Source organism: Muscardinus avellanarius (genome assembly GCF_963383645.1).
Source record: "Muscardinus avellanarius genome assembly, chromosome: 1".
Taxonomy (NCBI): domain Eukaryota; kingdom Metazoa; phylum Chordata; class Mammalia; order Rodentia; family Gliridae; genus Muscardinus; species Muscardinus avellanarius.
In genome coordinates, this window is record NC_137786.1 from 60,266,780 (window position 1) to 60,281,097 (window position 14,318).

Here is a 14,318-nt window from a genome sequence, read left to right on the forward strand (position 1 = left end):
TTCTAATTCCAGGCTTGTGGAACTGTGTGGTAACCTTCACTCCTTTTTGCACTGTTTTACATTTAAATTCTTATAATTTGTGAAGAATCTTACAATTCTATGTGGAATGTTCACAGGTTCTCAAACTTTACACAAATAAATAAAAATTATCTGATAATGTGCTGATTTATGGACACTGTCCCTAAGCAGTTGAATCGATTTTCAGCAATTGGATCTAGGAGAGCATGCAGTGTAAACAAGTGTTCTAGCAGTACTGATGAGGTCATCCCAGGTCTACAAGTTGAGAGTGCTCCTACTCCTTTGAGACAAGTCTGTCTTGCTCTATTAGTCCTCTCATTAGTTTTGGTTCTCTAAATTTTTATGTTTAAGTATCTATGTAATGAACATATGTACTCTTCAGGCCAAAGACAGTTGTTTGTTTTCTCTTTAAAGGTTTCATCAAATGGCATCCAGTCCACTCCTCTGAATCTTGCAACATACTGGAAATGCAGTGCCAGTACCACAGATCTTAGAGTGGATTATAAGTACAACCCAGAAGCTATGGTGGCACCTAGTGTACTTTCCAACATACAGGTGGTAGTACCAGTGGATGGAGGGGTTACAAACATGCAGTCCCTTCCCCCTGCAATATGGTAATTAAAACACTTTTTTTTTTTTTTTGAGGGTCTGGGGATGGAACCCAGGGGCATTCCACCTCCGAGCTATACCCCCTGCCCTATTTTTTATTCTTTATTTTGAAACAGGGTCTTACTAAGTTGAGGAGGGCCTCACTAAGTAGCTGAGGCTATACACAATCCTCCGGTCTCAGCCTCCCGAATGCTGGGATTACAAGTGTGTGCCACCACATCCGGCATAATTTCTGAATTCCTGCTACATTTCTGTTGCGGTCCCCAATTTTTAGAACCCAGGTTTTGAAAGTTGTAAGTTTCAAGCTCTAGTGCATTTTCGCATAGAAACCATACTATAAAAGATGCTGTTCATTTTTCTAGTCAAGCCACAGTAGCCTCAATCCAAACCACACAAGACTAGTTTTGCTCTAAGTACCTCCAGGCTTCAAACCACCTTATCAGTACTTAAGCACATTGCTTAACCTCTTTTTCAAAAATGATGATAATTATTTACAAGGTTATGTATAGCATTTATCATATCTCTAGGAACACTTATTTGCTTAGTGTTTAATAATATCAGTTACTTCGACTTCTTGACCACCTCGCAGTCTCTATTAATATTAGTTAGTGTAGAGTTGCATCACCACTTTTTTTTTGTGTGTGAGAAACCCAGGGGCATTCTACCTCAAGCAACACTGCCATCCCTATTTTGTTTCTTAAGTCTTTCCAATTTTGAAACGGTCTTATTGAATTGCCATGGACCTCACTAGCTGAGGCTATCTGCGAACTGCAATCCTCCAGTCTCAGCCTCCCAAATGCTGGGATTACAAGCATGTGCCACCACTCCTGGCTCTGCATCACTTTTTTTTTTTTTTTTTTTTTTTTTTGGTACTGGGGGAGGAACTCAGGGGCCTTCTCTGGGTGACACTCCCAGACCTATTTTATATATATTTTTTATTTGGAAATAGGGTCTCTTAAACCAGCAAGGCTGGCTTCGAACCTGCATGATCCTCCTGTCTCCACCTCTCAAGCGCGGGGATTACAAGAGTACGCCACCATGCCCGGCGTATGCGTCACTTTTAGTAACAGTATTTTCTTCAACTAATGAAAATACTAAGCTATAGGAACACATTCTTTCCTTTTCCTGTCCAGCAGAAATGGAAGGAATCCTATCATTTGTTAAACTTCCATTAATTGAGAAAGTTATAATATTATGTTTATTTATACTATCTCATAACCACTTTTCACCAGGTAATACTACTTAAATTTAGCACTGTAATTGTTGTAGCAAAAATATTAAAGATGCTTTTTATTTGGTCCCATCTATGTATAAGGAAATATATTAGACATTTAATCTGAAGATATTTGTATTACAGGAATGCAGAACAAATGAAAGCCTTATGGAAATTGTCTGGTATTTCAGAAAAATCAGAAAATGGAGGTAAGCATATACATACTTTTTCGTTTACAGTGTGAGTATAAACAGGATTTTTTTCCTTTTTCTATTTCTTTATTTTATTATTATTATTTTTTAATGTTTCTGGGAATCAAACTCAGAGTCTTGTGCAAGTCTCCACAGAGCTACACCCTCTCAGTCTCAATTGGTTTTTTTAGGCATGTTACGGAAAGTTTCCTCCTGGAATTTTATGCCTTCAGTTCTCAAACTGACCACTAGATGGAAGTTAATACTGTAAATAAGAACTAGCTGAGCTTAAGAACAGTTTTTCCTTACTAAATTAAATATGCTTTCAAGAAAAATAACTTGTTTTGTTATAACTTTATAAGATATTATGTAAATGATTCTTAGGTTTTTATTTTAACATTAAGAGGAAATATCTAATAAAATGAATTTAAAGAACTAAAACTGTCTATCTTAGGTAAGTAACCTGATAATTAATTGAAACGGATTGAACACACTGTTTGATTCATTCTGTTAATGAAGCCCTCTTGGCTCCCCAGAAATTATGTAGAAGCTTCCAGATTTTAGAAAGCTTCCCTGCCTACTCCATCTTGTTAAAAAAAAAAATCCTTTCCTGCTGATCACTTACATTCTTCTTTCTTTCTTTCTTTCTTTCTTTCTTTCTTTCTTTCTTTCTTTCTTTCTTTCTCTTTCTCTCTTTCTCTCTTCCTCTCTCTCTCTCTCTCTCTCTCTCTCTCTCTCTCTCTCTCTTTTTTTCTTTTTCTTTTTCTTTTTCTTTTTGTTGTGTATGTGTGATACTGAGGGTTGAACCCAGGACATTCTACCTGTGAGCTACACCCCTATCTCAATTTGATTTTTTTATTTTGAATCAAGGTTGCACTAAGTTACTGAGCACTGGCCTGGAACCTGCAGTCCTCCTGTCTCAGCTCCCCAAGTATTAGAATTATACTCATTCCTGGCCTTTTTCTCCTATTAGAACTAACCATCACCAGCCTTCAATTCTGTAATGATTATTGTAAGGAGGAAAAATTGCCTCTTCCCATTAAATCTACATCTGTTTGTGCTCAAAATGAAAAGTCTTTGTTTACTGATCACTCCTAGTATCTCCCATAACTCAAAATTAGACTATAATTCCCCCCCAAATTAAGACTTTTAACATAGATTTTCTCATTTTCTCTTAATTAAAAGAGAACTCTAGACGGGCGTGGTGGCATGCACCCGTAATTCTCCTGCCTCTTTTTGAATGCCTAATTATCCTCAAATAACTGATCCTATTGAATTTCTTTTTTTCTTCAATTTATTTATTTATTTATTTATTTATTTATTTATTTATTTTGGCTTTTCAAATTTTGCTCAGATTGTTCTTTCTTTTTTGCTTTTTTTTTTCTTTTTTCCAGTACTGGTGGTAGAACCCAGGGGGATTGTATTTCTGAGGTATATCCCCAGCCCTATTTTTCATTCATTTTGAAACAGGGTCTCACTGAGTTGCAGAAGGCCTCACTAAACACCTGAGGCTGCTTGAGAACTGAAGTCCTCCTGTCTCAGCCTCCCAAATGCTGGGATTACAAGCATGTAACACCATGGCCGGCTTTCAGTCTTTTCTTTTTAAGATTTTGAACACATATAAATAAATAGACAATAGAGACATGCTTATGGTACTTTATACAAAAATACTTAGGAGAAAAACCATAAGCATATCTCTATTATCTATTTACTTATATACCTATTATGTAGAATCAGACATTATTACTGAAGAGCTGTGGTTTAAATGAGATAACAAAGCTAATCTGCAGTCCATTTTGCTCTTTGGTATTCAAATGGTGCTTATTTTCATATGCACTGACTTTTTACCCTAGCTGTATGGCTTTTGGGGAACCACTCTGAAATTCCTAGTTGAAATCAGGAAATAAATCAGAAATCCTTCATGCATACAGGGCTTACAATCAGCCAGCAAGGGAGAGAATTTTTCCCCCCTATTTAGCAAAACTGTATACTATAATTGGGGATATTTACCACGAAAGGAGTTTGTTCTCTTAAAAATAAGATCCAAATTTTTAACCAAATATTTTATTGTTTTCCCTCTGGTATTCAGGTGTGAGAGTGTCTATGTGAGGAAATGGGGAAATCTTATAAATGTGGTTTTGATATGGCTAGTCAAAACTTTGAAAAGAAATATCCAAATTCAAACACTATAAAATAAAAATCTCTTTTCCTAGCCGGGCGTGGTGACGCACATTTTGTAGTCCAGCATTTGGGAGGTTGAGACCAGAGGATCATGGTTCGTGGACAGCCTCAGCTACTTACTGAGGCACTCCATAACTTAGTGAGACCCTGTTTCAAAATAAAGAATAAGCCAGGTGTGGTGGCACACGCTTGTAAAAAAAAAAAAAGAAGAAGAAGAAGAAGAAAATCTCTTCTATTCTGGCTCAATACCCAGGAAGGAAGGAAAGGGATAGGAAATAATTCTGAAGTTTGAGGATTGCCCTTTGCCCCTGGTTGAATTTTCACAGAAGTAAGTTATAAAAGTAAAATTGGGTTGTAAAGGTTTAAGGAGAACTTGGACAATAATTATGGGTTAGGTAGCAATTCATATCTCTGATCTGTGTGACCAGGCATGAAAGTATAGAATGGATCAATTGACCATCTTGTTCCACATTTCTTCCTGTACTGTTAAATTTCTGAACAGGGCATCATCACAAAGTTCTTCTGTTACCTCATAATTCTGTCTACCTGCCCCAACCACAAACCCGGAAAGCCTACTAGATTCCTACTTCTTTCCTTTCTCACCTGTTAAGTCTAACTCTTACAAATCTTTTAAATGCATCCTGCTCCCCTCCCTACACTCTAGTTCAAATCCCCTTTTCCTGTCCCCTAATCTATTTTAGTGACTTGCAGTTGGTCCACTACTCACATCTTGATCCTCTCTCCTCTAGGGCACTAATCTGCAGTGTTCTTACTTTTCTCATCTTGGATGATTCCCCATGATCATGTCATAAATTTCCTTGGTCTGGTCCTTGCCACTGCTCAGCCTCTCTTTGTGTCTTATTCTCCAGCTCTTCTGATACAGATGCAGTTCTCTTATTTTTATTTTAGAGATGCAGTTCTTTTAAATGCATCATGCTCTTGCATCTCTCCTGACTCTACCTGTAGTAATGTTTGTCTGAAATACACATTTCTACCACTACCATTTATTGCTTCCTGCATGTGCTTTTGTGTCTTTCACTCCTGAGATCTCTTTTACAGCATTTATCATATCCTTTATAATTACTGGTGTACTGTTGCTGCCATGCTGTTAGGCTGAAGGTGTAATTAAATGAATGGTTATACCAAAAATAAAGAACTTCTGAAATACCTGAGGCACAATATTAGACACATAAAATTTTTGAAAGAACAGTGAATAGAAAATAGTAATATTGATACAACTCTTCTTAACAGTAGCTTCCTCTCCTGTTTTATCTTTTTATCTCTTTTTAGCTGGCACTCAGAAGTCATTTCTTCTCTGCTTTATCTTACCTATATCTCTCCTTAGTTTTCCCTTTCTTCTACCCCTAGTTACTTTCTTTTAACTCATTTTAACATGCACAGAGCATAAGTCTCCATAGTAATTATCTCTGAAGATTACCATTAAGTCAAAGAAGATAGATTAAGATTACTTGTTTAATGAAAATTCAGATTATTGAGTAAAATATGATTTGGAAATAGGATAGATCTGTATATTGGAAACTATAGATCTTATGGATTAGTATGGGACTGATGTAATTTAGCTTATGTGCTCATGTGATTTGTTTAATGTTCAAGATATTTTACCTAATGTAAGTTATTTATTTATTTACTTATTTATTTATATAGGTTCTGGATCCCTCCGAGCAAAATTTGATCTTTCAGAAGGACCCAGTAAACCCACAACACTTGCAGTGCAATTCCTCAGTGAGGGGAGTACCCTCTCAGGAGTAGATATTGAACTTGTTGGCACGGGCTATCGGCTTTCCTTAGTAAAGAAGCGGTTTGCCACTGGTAAGTTGGGAGGTTTTGAACTTTTAAATGTACATAGGGAATCTTTGTAATCTAATAGTTACTAAATAATCATCATTAGTCAATTGAAGATTAGTTGATAATCTAAAAGCATGGAATTTTTTTTGCCTTAATCCTTGGTTAAAGGTGCCAGATAGAGAGCTGGTAGAGAGTTACCAAGGTCAGCAGAGCTGAACACCTATGATGTAATTCTAATGTAGTGTAAACAGCAGATGGGAATTAGGGTTCTGTGTCTGTAACCACAGTGAGAAATGTCCTCCTTTAAGTGTTTGTGAAACTCTTAATTGCTTGGTGTTTTTCAGGACGATACCTGGCGGATTGTTGATGGACCTGGGAAAGAAGTTGGCTTGAGGGAGTAGGACAAACCTGCCACTCTGCATTACCTGTTCTTCCCAAATACTATTCTAACTTGTGTGATGTCTTTAAAAATTAGACTTATTTGAGAGCTAACTATAAACATTAAATCGCACTTTTGAAGTGAGTCATTGAAAGAAATAGCACTGAAATGATTTTCTACTTTGTAATAATCAAATGCAATATTCAGGAAACACATTTACTCAGAGTCTCAGTAAAAATGAAGTTTTCATAGGCTGAAATTTTAAATTATCTTAAGTGTCTATATTGAAAAATGGGGGCTATAATATAATATCAGACCCAAAATTTCAGGAGAGCAAGCACAAAATAATTGAGCTTTCTATAAATTTTTAGTCAGTTAGTTTTGAAGTTTAAATTTGATACTGAATGGAAATGAAAGAACATGAATGTTTAACTCATGCACTCAATCAAATTGAGTTATGTGCCATAAAGTAATCAGACCGGAGTCCGAGATGTATGCAAGAAAACCTACAATTTGAATCTCAGACATATTAATAAAGTGTAAATGATGTTTTATATGATTTTTTAAAAAAATTTCTAAAGTGCAATGTGTATTAAAATAAGCTTGCAAAAGACAGCAGAGAAATTTACTTCTGCAATTAATTAACTTTATAGAACTTGTGATTGTTTTGATGAATTAATGCTGTAGATTTAATTTATTTTTATATGGATTGCATAATGTGTGCCTTTTAAAACAATAACAAAAACCAGAAATGTGCCTAAGTTTGTGTTCATTAATGTGCCTCACTTTTTTTCACACACTCTGGATCTTCTATTCAGAATCTTACAGTGGTTTTTCATTTTTACAAGATATTTGCAGTTTTTGTAAATACTTTTGGGCTGCAATTGGGAAGAATAATTTATATTTAAGAACCCTGGCTCACTGCTTTAGTGATACACTGTAGCCACTAGAAAGAGAAATAAACCTAAGGGAGTATGTTTACAGGAGGAAAAGATTACCTTTAAATATTTGACATTAACCTCATCAAAAGTATGTGAAACAGATAAATTCTAAAAAGCTATGAAAGTAAATTGGTAACAGGTATTTTAACTTCAATTTAGCATTTACCTTGACTCTGTTTATCATAAAAAAATTTACAGTTTTTTTACTGATTGTATTGTGAACATGAGTTTTATAGTATTTTATGAAGAGTACAGTTTTTAAAAGATTAATTTTGGCAACAGAGAGAGGTACTGTCACTTGTTTTCATTTAAACAATTGAAAAAAATTACCAATTTGTATGTTTTTATTCTTAATTTCTACTTGGTAAAAATAAGTAAATTATTTAAAGTAATGGATTGGATTAAACTCTTAAAACTACTCATACTAAATAGCCTAACTTTATAGTGAAACATGATTAATTGAAATGAAATATTTTAAACAAAATTTCATAATTTACAGATGGGAACTTATAATGACAAGTACTAGTGTCCTTCATTGTGCATAGAAATGATAACTTGTGTTATATATGATAATTTATATAAACCACTAATTGTTCTGTTAAGCTTTACAGAAAATAAACCTCTATTGTTAGACATTTATGTAGTCTTGCTACTAAATACAGCAGAAACTCTACTCCTTAGCACTATGTAACACAGTATGTGCATTTTATATATTTAGTGTTAGCCCAATTCTAAATTAAGATTTGACTAATGCAACACATGATACAATTTGCTAAAATGTTAGTCTTTACTAAATAGCAGAATGAGAATTCTCTTATATTGTGCTCTTTAAAATGCCAGTTACAGTCACTTACTGGAATTTTAACTGTAAGCCTGCTTTGCAGTCAAGCTGCTTTTATTGAGCAGTTAATATTATTGGAATTCAGATGCTGTTTTGCTCACCATATTTGTTTTTAATCAAGTATTACCTTAAAATGTACAAATTAGTGAAATGGTTAAACTTCCGCACTTTCTTAATTACTACAGTCTTCATACCAAGTGTTGATACGTAAATTTGTATTGGATACAGGTTACAATTTTGAAGCCATATGAATTTATATTGATTTTTTTCACTAAAAATTTCACTAATGGTGTAAAAAGACCAGTAGATTTTTTGATGGGAAATGTGTCTAGCAAGCTGGTTCTTGCTTATGTATAGTGATAAACTTTGTAGCTGCCTCTATAACCAAGAATTTATAAACACAGAACGCTAACAGATAAGAGTTTTTACAGATTGTTGTTTACTACTTTGGGTTGTAATTAGAACAGTGAACATCTATCTTCCAAAATTTTGTAAATATTTTTGATTTTTCATAAAATGTAAATTTTACATAAAAGTTGTACCCTTAATAAACATGTAATATATAATTTGTCAATTGGTTTGTGTGTCTTTAGTTTTGAACGCTATACAACCATTTAGTTTTGAACTCTGTAAGATTTTTCTAAATATGGTTTCTGAGGAAATTGTTTTACTGACCAATTGCTCAGAAACAGCTTCACAATTTAAAAACCATACTGTTCCAAACAGTATGACTGTTCCAGGCAGTCAAGAACAGCAAGACTCCTTCCCCCTAACCCCCCCCCCCAAAAGTTGGATTTAGAAAGGAACAAAAAAAGGAAAAGAGGAAAATAGAATAATTCATTCTACATATTGAAAATCTTGTCAAATCTCTGTCATAAAAAGGAAGTTACTTAGTTCAAGCTGGGAATAAGCCCCACATTATTAGACATTGATTTGGAAAAAATAAAAACAGGCTTACCATTTATACTATAAGTCTATTGCATTAACTTTCCTTGGCTGTGGCAAAATTCCTGAGAAAAACAACTTAACGGAGGAAAGATTTATTTTGGCTCACAGCTTCATAACTTAGTCCATTGTGAGCTGGTTCCTTTGCTTTGGGCTTGCTAAGGCAGAGAGCAATAGGGGTCAAAAACCTTTTTTTTTTTTTTAATCTATGTATTATTTAAACAAGTAGTTAATCTCTTTGGGGAATTTGCCCTAAGAAAATAATGTGACAGGTAAATAGATGTATACAGGAATGTTTATTGCAACATTTTTTATAATGTGACAAAATACCAGGATGTTTGTTGGAACATTGTTTAAAATGCGGGAGAGCTGGCTAAATGAATAACTTGTACATAATGAAATAATAGGTATAAAAATAATCATGAAGATCTGTAGTCACTGGCATTGAAATGTTGACACAATATTGATTAATGGTAAAAGGTGGTACTGGGGATTGAACCCAGGGCATTCTACCTCTGAGCTACACCCCTCCAGCAGCCCCCCCCCCCCTTTTGTGGTACTGGGGATTGAACCCAGGGCATTCTACCTTTGAGCTACACTCCCAGCCCTATTTTTATTCTTTATTTTGAAACAGGGTCTCATTGAATTGCAAAGGGCCCTCAGTAAATACCTAGGACTGTCCTCAAACCCTGATCCTCCTGTACCAGCCTCCCAAATACTAAAATTACAAGCGTGTGCCATGGCACATGGCTATTCTTATTTTTGGGACAGGGTCTAAGTTGCAGAGGACCTCAGTAGCTGAGGCTGGCTGTGAATCTGTGCTCCTCCTGCCTCAACCTCCTATGTACTGGGATTACAAGTGTGCACTACCACATCCAGTTGTATTTTTATTTTTTTAAAGTGCATACATCAAGAGCACAAATAGTTTTGTGTGTTGTTTTTTTTTTTTAAAAAAAAACCTACATCAAGCTGTTATGACATCTAGGTGATGGAATTTTTTATTTTCTACAAATGTTTGGTGTTGTATAAATTTGATTTTTTTCATAATATATATTTCATATTTTTTAAATAGTTTTAGAAAGAGTGCAAGTTTAATATAAAGGAAGGGCCTTCCTATTTTGATCATTGTCTTAGCCGTCCTACCAGCATAGCCAGGCTTTTTGTTGACGTGTTTGCTCATTGAAGTATGAGAGGGCTGGGGGCAGTGGCACATACCTGTGATCCCAGTACTTAGAAGGCTGAGACAGGAGGGTTGCAGGTTTGAGGCCAGCCTCAGCAATTTAGCAAAAATCTGTTTCCAAAATAAATAAATAAAAATGACGGGGTATAACTCAGAGACAGAATGTCCCTGGGTTCAAGCCCCAGTACCAAGAAGGAAAAAAAAAAGGATACAAGTTTTCTTGTTTTATTTTTAAATCTTTTTATATCAAAGTTAAGTCATGATTTATTTTGCCTAAATGCTTGCTTGTTTTTTTCTGGGAATATATTTTGCCCAAATTACTTTCTACAAAGTATAATCCATATATGAGAAAGAACATACAACCTTTTGCTTTCTGAAACTGGATATTCTTACTTAGCCTAATATTCCCTAGTTCCATCCATTTTCTTACGAAGGACCTAATTTTGTCCTTTATGGCTGAGTAAAAGTCCATTATGAGACTATACCACTTTTATTATCCACTAGTCTGTTGATGGACACCTGTGCTGGTTTCATAATTTGACCGTTCTGAACTTTGCTGATTTGATGGTGATAGTTCAAACAATGCTTTTACATATATGAAATTATAAACACTAATCTAGGTAATATGCACAGGAAGCAGGGAGGGACCAGAGGGACACACACTAACAATTATGGGCAAACATGTTTCTTTCACTCTGGACTTCGTTATAATGTATAATTACAATGCACCAATAAAAGTATAAGTATGATCCAGAGAAGGGACAGAGGATAAGTTTTGGAAAAAACTAAGGGCTTTTTAAGTTCAGAAACTTAGTATCTCATCAATGAATTTGCACCTTTGGAATTCCAGAAAGAATAACCTGAAGGATGCAACCCAGCTTAGGTTGTTTGGGTTTCCATCTCTTGTTAATGAAATACTTTAGTTAGAAAACTTGAGGGAGTTTTAAAATCTTCAGAAAGTGTGAAAGACATCCTTTGAAACCATTTCCATGTCAATTTGCATGGCTCATGCATACTTTATATTGACATTGTGACCAAATACCCAAACCACAGCTGCTGCTGGAGGTCAGATAATTCTTGAGCTTTTTGGTGATTGACTGTATTCATCAGAATTAGAATCCTGTCCATGCAGAATTACAGCTGCTGGCTTTACTTCTTTACAATGAGTGGCACCCACAATATTTAATCAAAGACCCCAGGCCCATGGCAAGACCCCAGTCTATCCTTCAGTTAGAGTTGTAGCAGTGTTTCCTCAAGGTGCCATTACTTTAGGACGGAAGTCAGTAAGCAATCCAAAACTTACATATCTCACACATCTGCAAAAGCACCTACGATTATTACTGGCCCCTTTCTAGTCCTGTTTTTCAGAAGTTAGGGTTCTTGGAAGTCAAACACAGAAGCCCCACTTCAAGAGGGCATTTTTAAGGATTCATGTGTATGAACAGGTTTCTGCCTCTGAAAGAAAAGTCATTATATGCCAGGCGTGGTGGCGCACGCTTGTAATCCCCACGCTTGGGAGGCAGAGACAGGAAGATCGTGCAGGTTCAGAGCCAGCCATGCTGGCTTAAGAGACCCTGTTTCCAAATTTTAAAAAAGTATAAAAATAGGTCTGGGAGTGTAACCCGGAGGTAGAAGGGTTTCCAGGAACCCCAGTACCACCAAAAAAGAAAAAGAAAAGTCATTATTTGAAATATGTAAAACAATATTGCTAATGAGTACTGAAAAATAGGAGTTTGATTTGTAAGTGATCTATGAGAAAAAGATATAAGACTAATCTCTGTGCTTCCTGAAATCTTTGGACTACAAATATTATGTAGGCATTATTGAACATAAATATTTTCAAGTTCAGTAATTAGCCAGAAGTAATACTGAAGCCTGTCAAACATTCCAAGGCATGCATATTTTGTATGGCTTCAATAAATGTTCTAGATTTTATCTACTTTGCTATAAAAAGTCCTGGAAATGTCAACTGATGTTTTTCATGTGAATAACTAAAACCTGTATATCCCCTAGAATTGCTTAGAGCAGTCAAGGAAAAAATACCTAGATATCATCAATGTCTCTGAAGTCAGCTTTCCAAAAGAAACCCTGGAAAGAATCTGTTTTCCTTATCAAGATTTTAAACTGCCCCTGAGCCAGTGGGCCTGACCCTCAGATGAGCTGCCTGGTAAGCACAGAGGCATTGTAGTGATAGGCACGGTGCCCCAGGAAGAGGAGAGAAACCAAAGACAAATGCTCCACCAGGTACTGAGCTACACACTCAGCTTTCTGTGGAGATTTTAAACTGAAAGTATTTATGCACGCATGCATTGCCTTCACAGGTAGGCTTCTATTAGCCTCTTAATTTGCAACTTTTAAAACCCACCACTCATTGTTACGCCTTTCAATTGCAGGAAATGCCACTTCTTTGTCCAAAAGTTAAAGTGACATGAACAATCTATAATGTTCAGCTGTGTCCTTGTGGTTCTAGAAATATGACCTTGTTAACAATCATCCCATAGCACACATCCCTGAGTCATGGGCGTAGGCACATAGCCTGCCGTTGCTGTGTGTGTTTGAAGGGCATCTTTAAAATGTGAAATGGCTATTTAGCAAGTGGCCATTTGATGAAGAAACATGGCAGCCCTCCCCCTGCCCGCCATCCTAGTGGTTGGTAAGAGTTAGGAAACAGTTCTAAGGAGCAGGCCTGTTGTTGAGTCATTCCCAATTCAGATATGGAAACACCATAGCTTGCCTTCTATGTTTAGGGCTAAATGAGAATTTGGTCCTAAAGTGCCAAACCATAGACTCAAGAATATCTGTCCCAGGGAAGTACTTCTAGAGACAACACCATAAAGTAGCCTTGCAGGTTGGCAGAGGCACTAGTCTCTGGGGATGACCTAATGTCTTGCAACCATATTCCTAAGACTTCCCTTATCAGGAACCCACTACTTATATATGTGTGGGGTTCTTTTTCTTTTATTTTTTTTCCAGTGGTGATATCTATAATTCATTGATAGTGTGTGTTCTAAGTGGATAAGTCTGATAAAGAATATGAGGACTGGGGATAATTTGTGTGGGGGGTTGGTAATGAGGATTGAACCCAGGCATTCTACCTCAGAGCTAGACCTGTAGCCCGATTTTTTTTTTTTTAAACATGGTCCTGCTAGGTTGCTGAAGCTATTTTTGAACCTGCAATCCTACTCTCGCAGCCTCCCCAGTACTGAGATTACAGGCAAGCACTACCACACCTGGCAATTTTTTCTTTTAAATGATGAGTGGATAAAAATAAAACTCAAATCAGGGTTTGCAGTGGGATGTCAGGATTTTTTTTCCTTTTCAATCCTCCGTGTTGACATCATACAGTTGAGCAGGCAGGAATATCAGAAATATGAGCTGATTTTATTTTTCTGTCTCCAGACCAGTAAGATAGCAGCCTCTGATAGACACATGCCCCACCTATCAGCAGGTGTGTTCTTAGCTGAAGTCATTGTGTAGCGAAGCTGATCAGTAGTAGAACTAGATCCCTCCAGACTCTGGGGACCTGTGGACACAGGCCACCAGCATCCAGAGACTCTGTGTGCGCAGGAGCTGATGGAGCAGGGTCTGGGCCTGGCATTTTCATGAATTTTCCTGGATTGTAGGAACATGCAGACTCCCAGAAAGTTCACCCTACCAATCCCTACTCTTAAACAACTGGCAACCGATGACTCAACGCATGTAACAATACACACCTTATTGTCCAGAGACATTGTACAGAATAGATGGCGTGTGGCTTCCTGTTACTAGTCTCTCTTCTCCATTCATTCTCAGGCCTCCTTTTGTAAAGGCTTACAAAACACAGTGGCCTTCCAAGAACTCAATTCAGAAGGGTAGCATTCGACTTCCTTTTATAGAGTCGTCTTAATGTGTTTTTGTTTTGTGGTGCTGGGGATTGAAGCCAGTACTCTGGCACACTGAGCTCTACCCCAGCCCTGATTATGTGTATTTTATAAGACAGATTAAATATTTTTAGACTTATATGGTTTGTGAATA

General features: G+C 36.3%; 1 protein-coding gene across 2 annotated transcripts in view; it reads left to right on the forward strand.

Annotated features, from left to right (window-relative positions):
* The window catches only part of FCHO2 (FCH and mu domain containing endocytic adaptor 2), a gene marked incomplete at both ends in the record, with an annotated part of 128,266 nt that extends 121,881 nt beyond the window's left edge, over window positions 1-6,385 (forward strand). For both annotated transcript variants that reach the window (XM_080690658.1, XM_080690659.1), the window contains 4 exons: window positions 433-632; window positions 1,985-2,049; window positions 5,878-6,042; window positions 6,363-6,385. In XM_080690658.1, the coding sequence (XP_080546784.1) occupies window positions 433-632; window positions 1,985-2,049; window positions 5,878-6,042; window positions 6,363-6,385 (453 nt within the window). The remainder of the gene's footprint in view (window positions 1-432; window positions 633-1,984; window positions 2,050-5,877; window positions 6,043-6,362) is intronic.
* Between the last annotated feature and the right edge of the window lie 7,933 nt (window positions 6,386-14,318).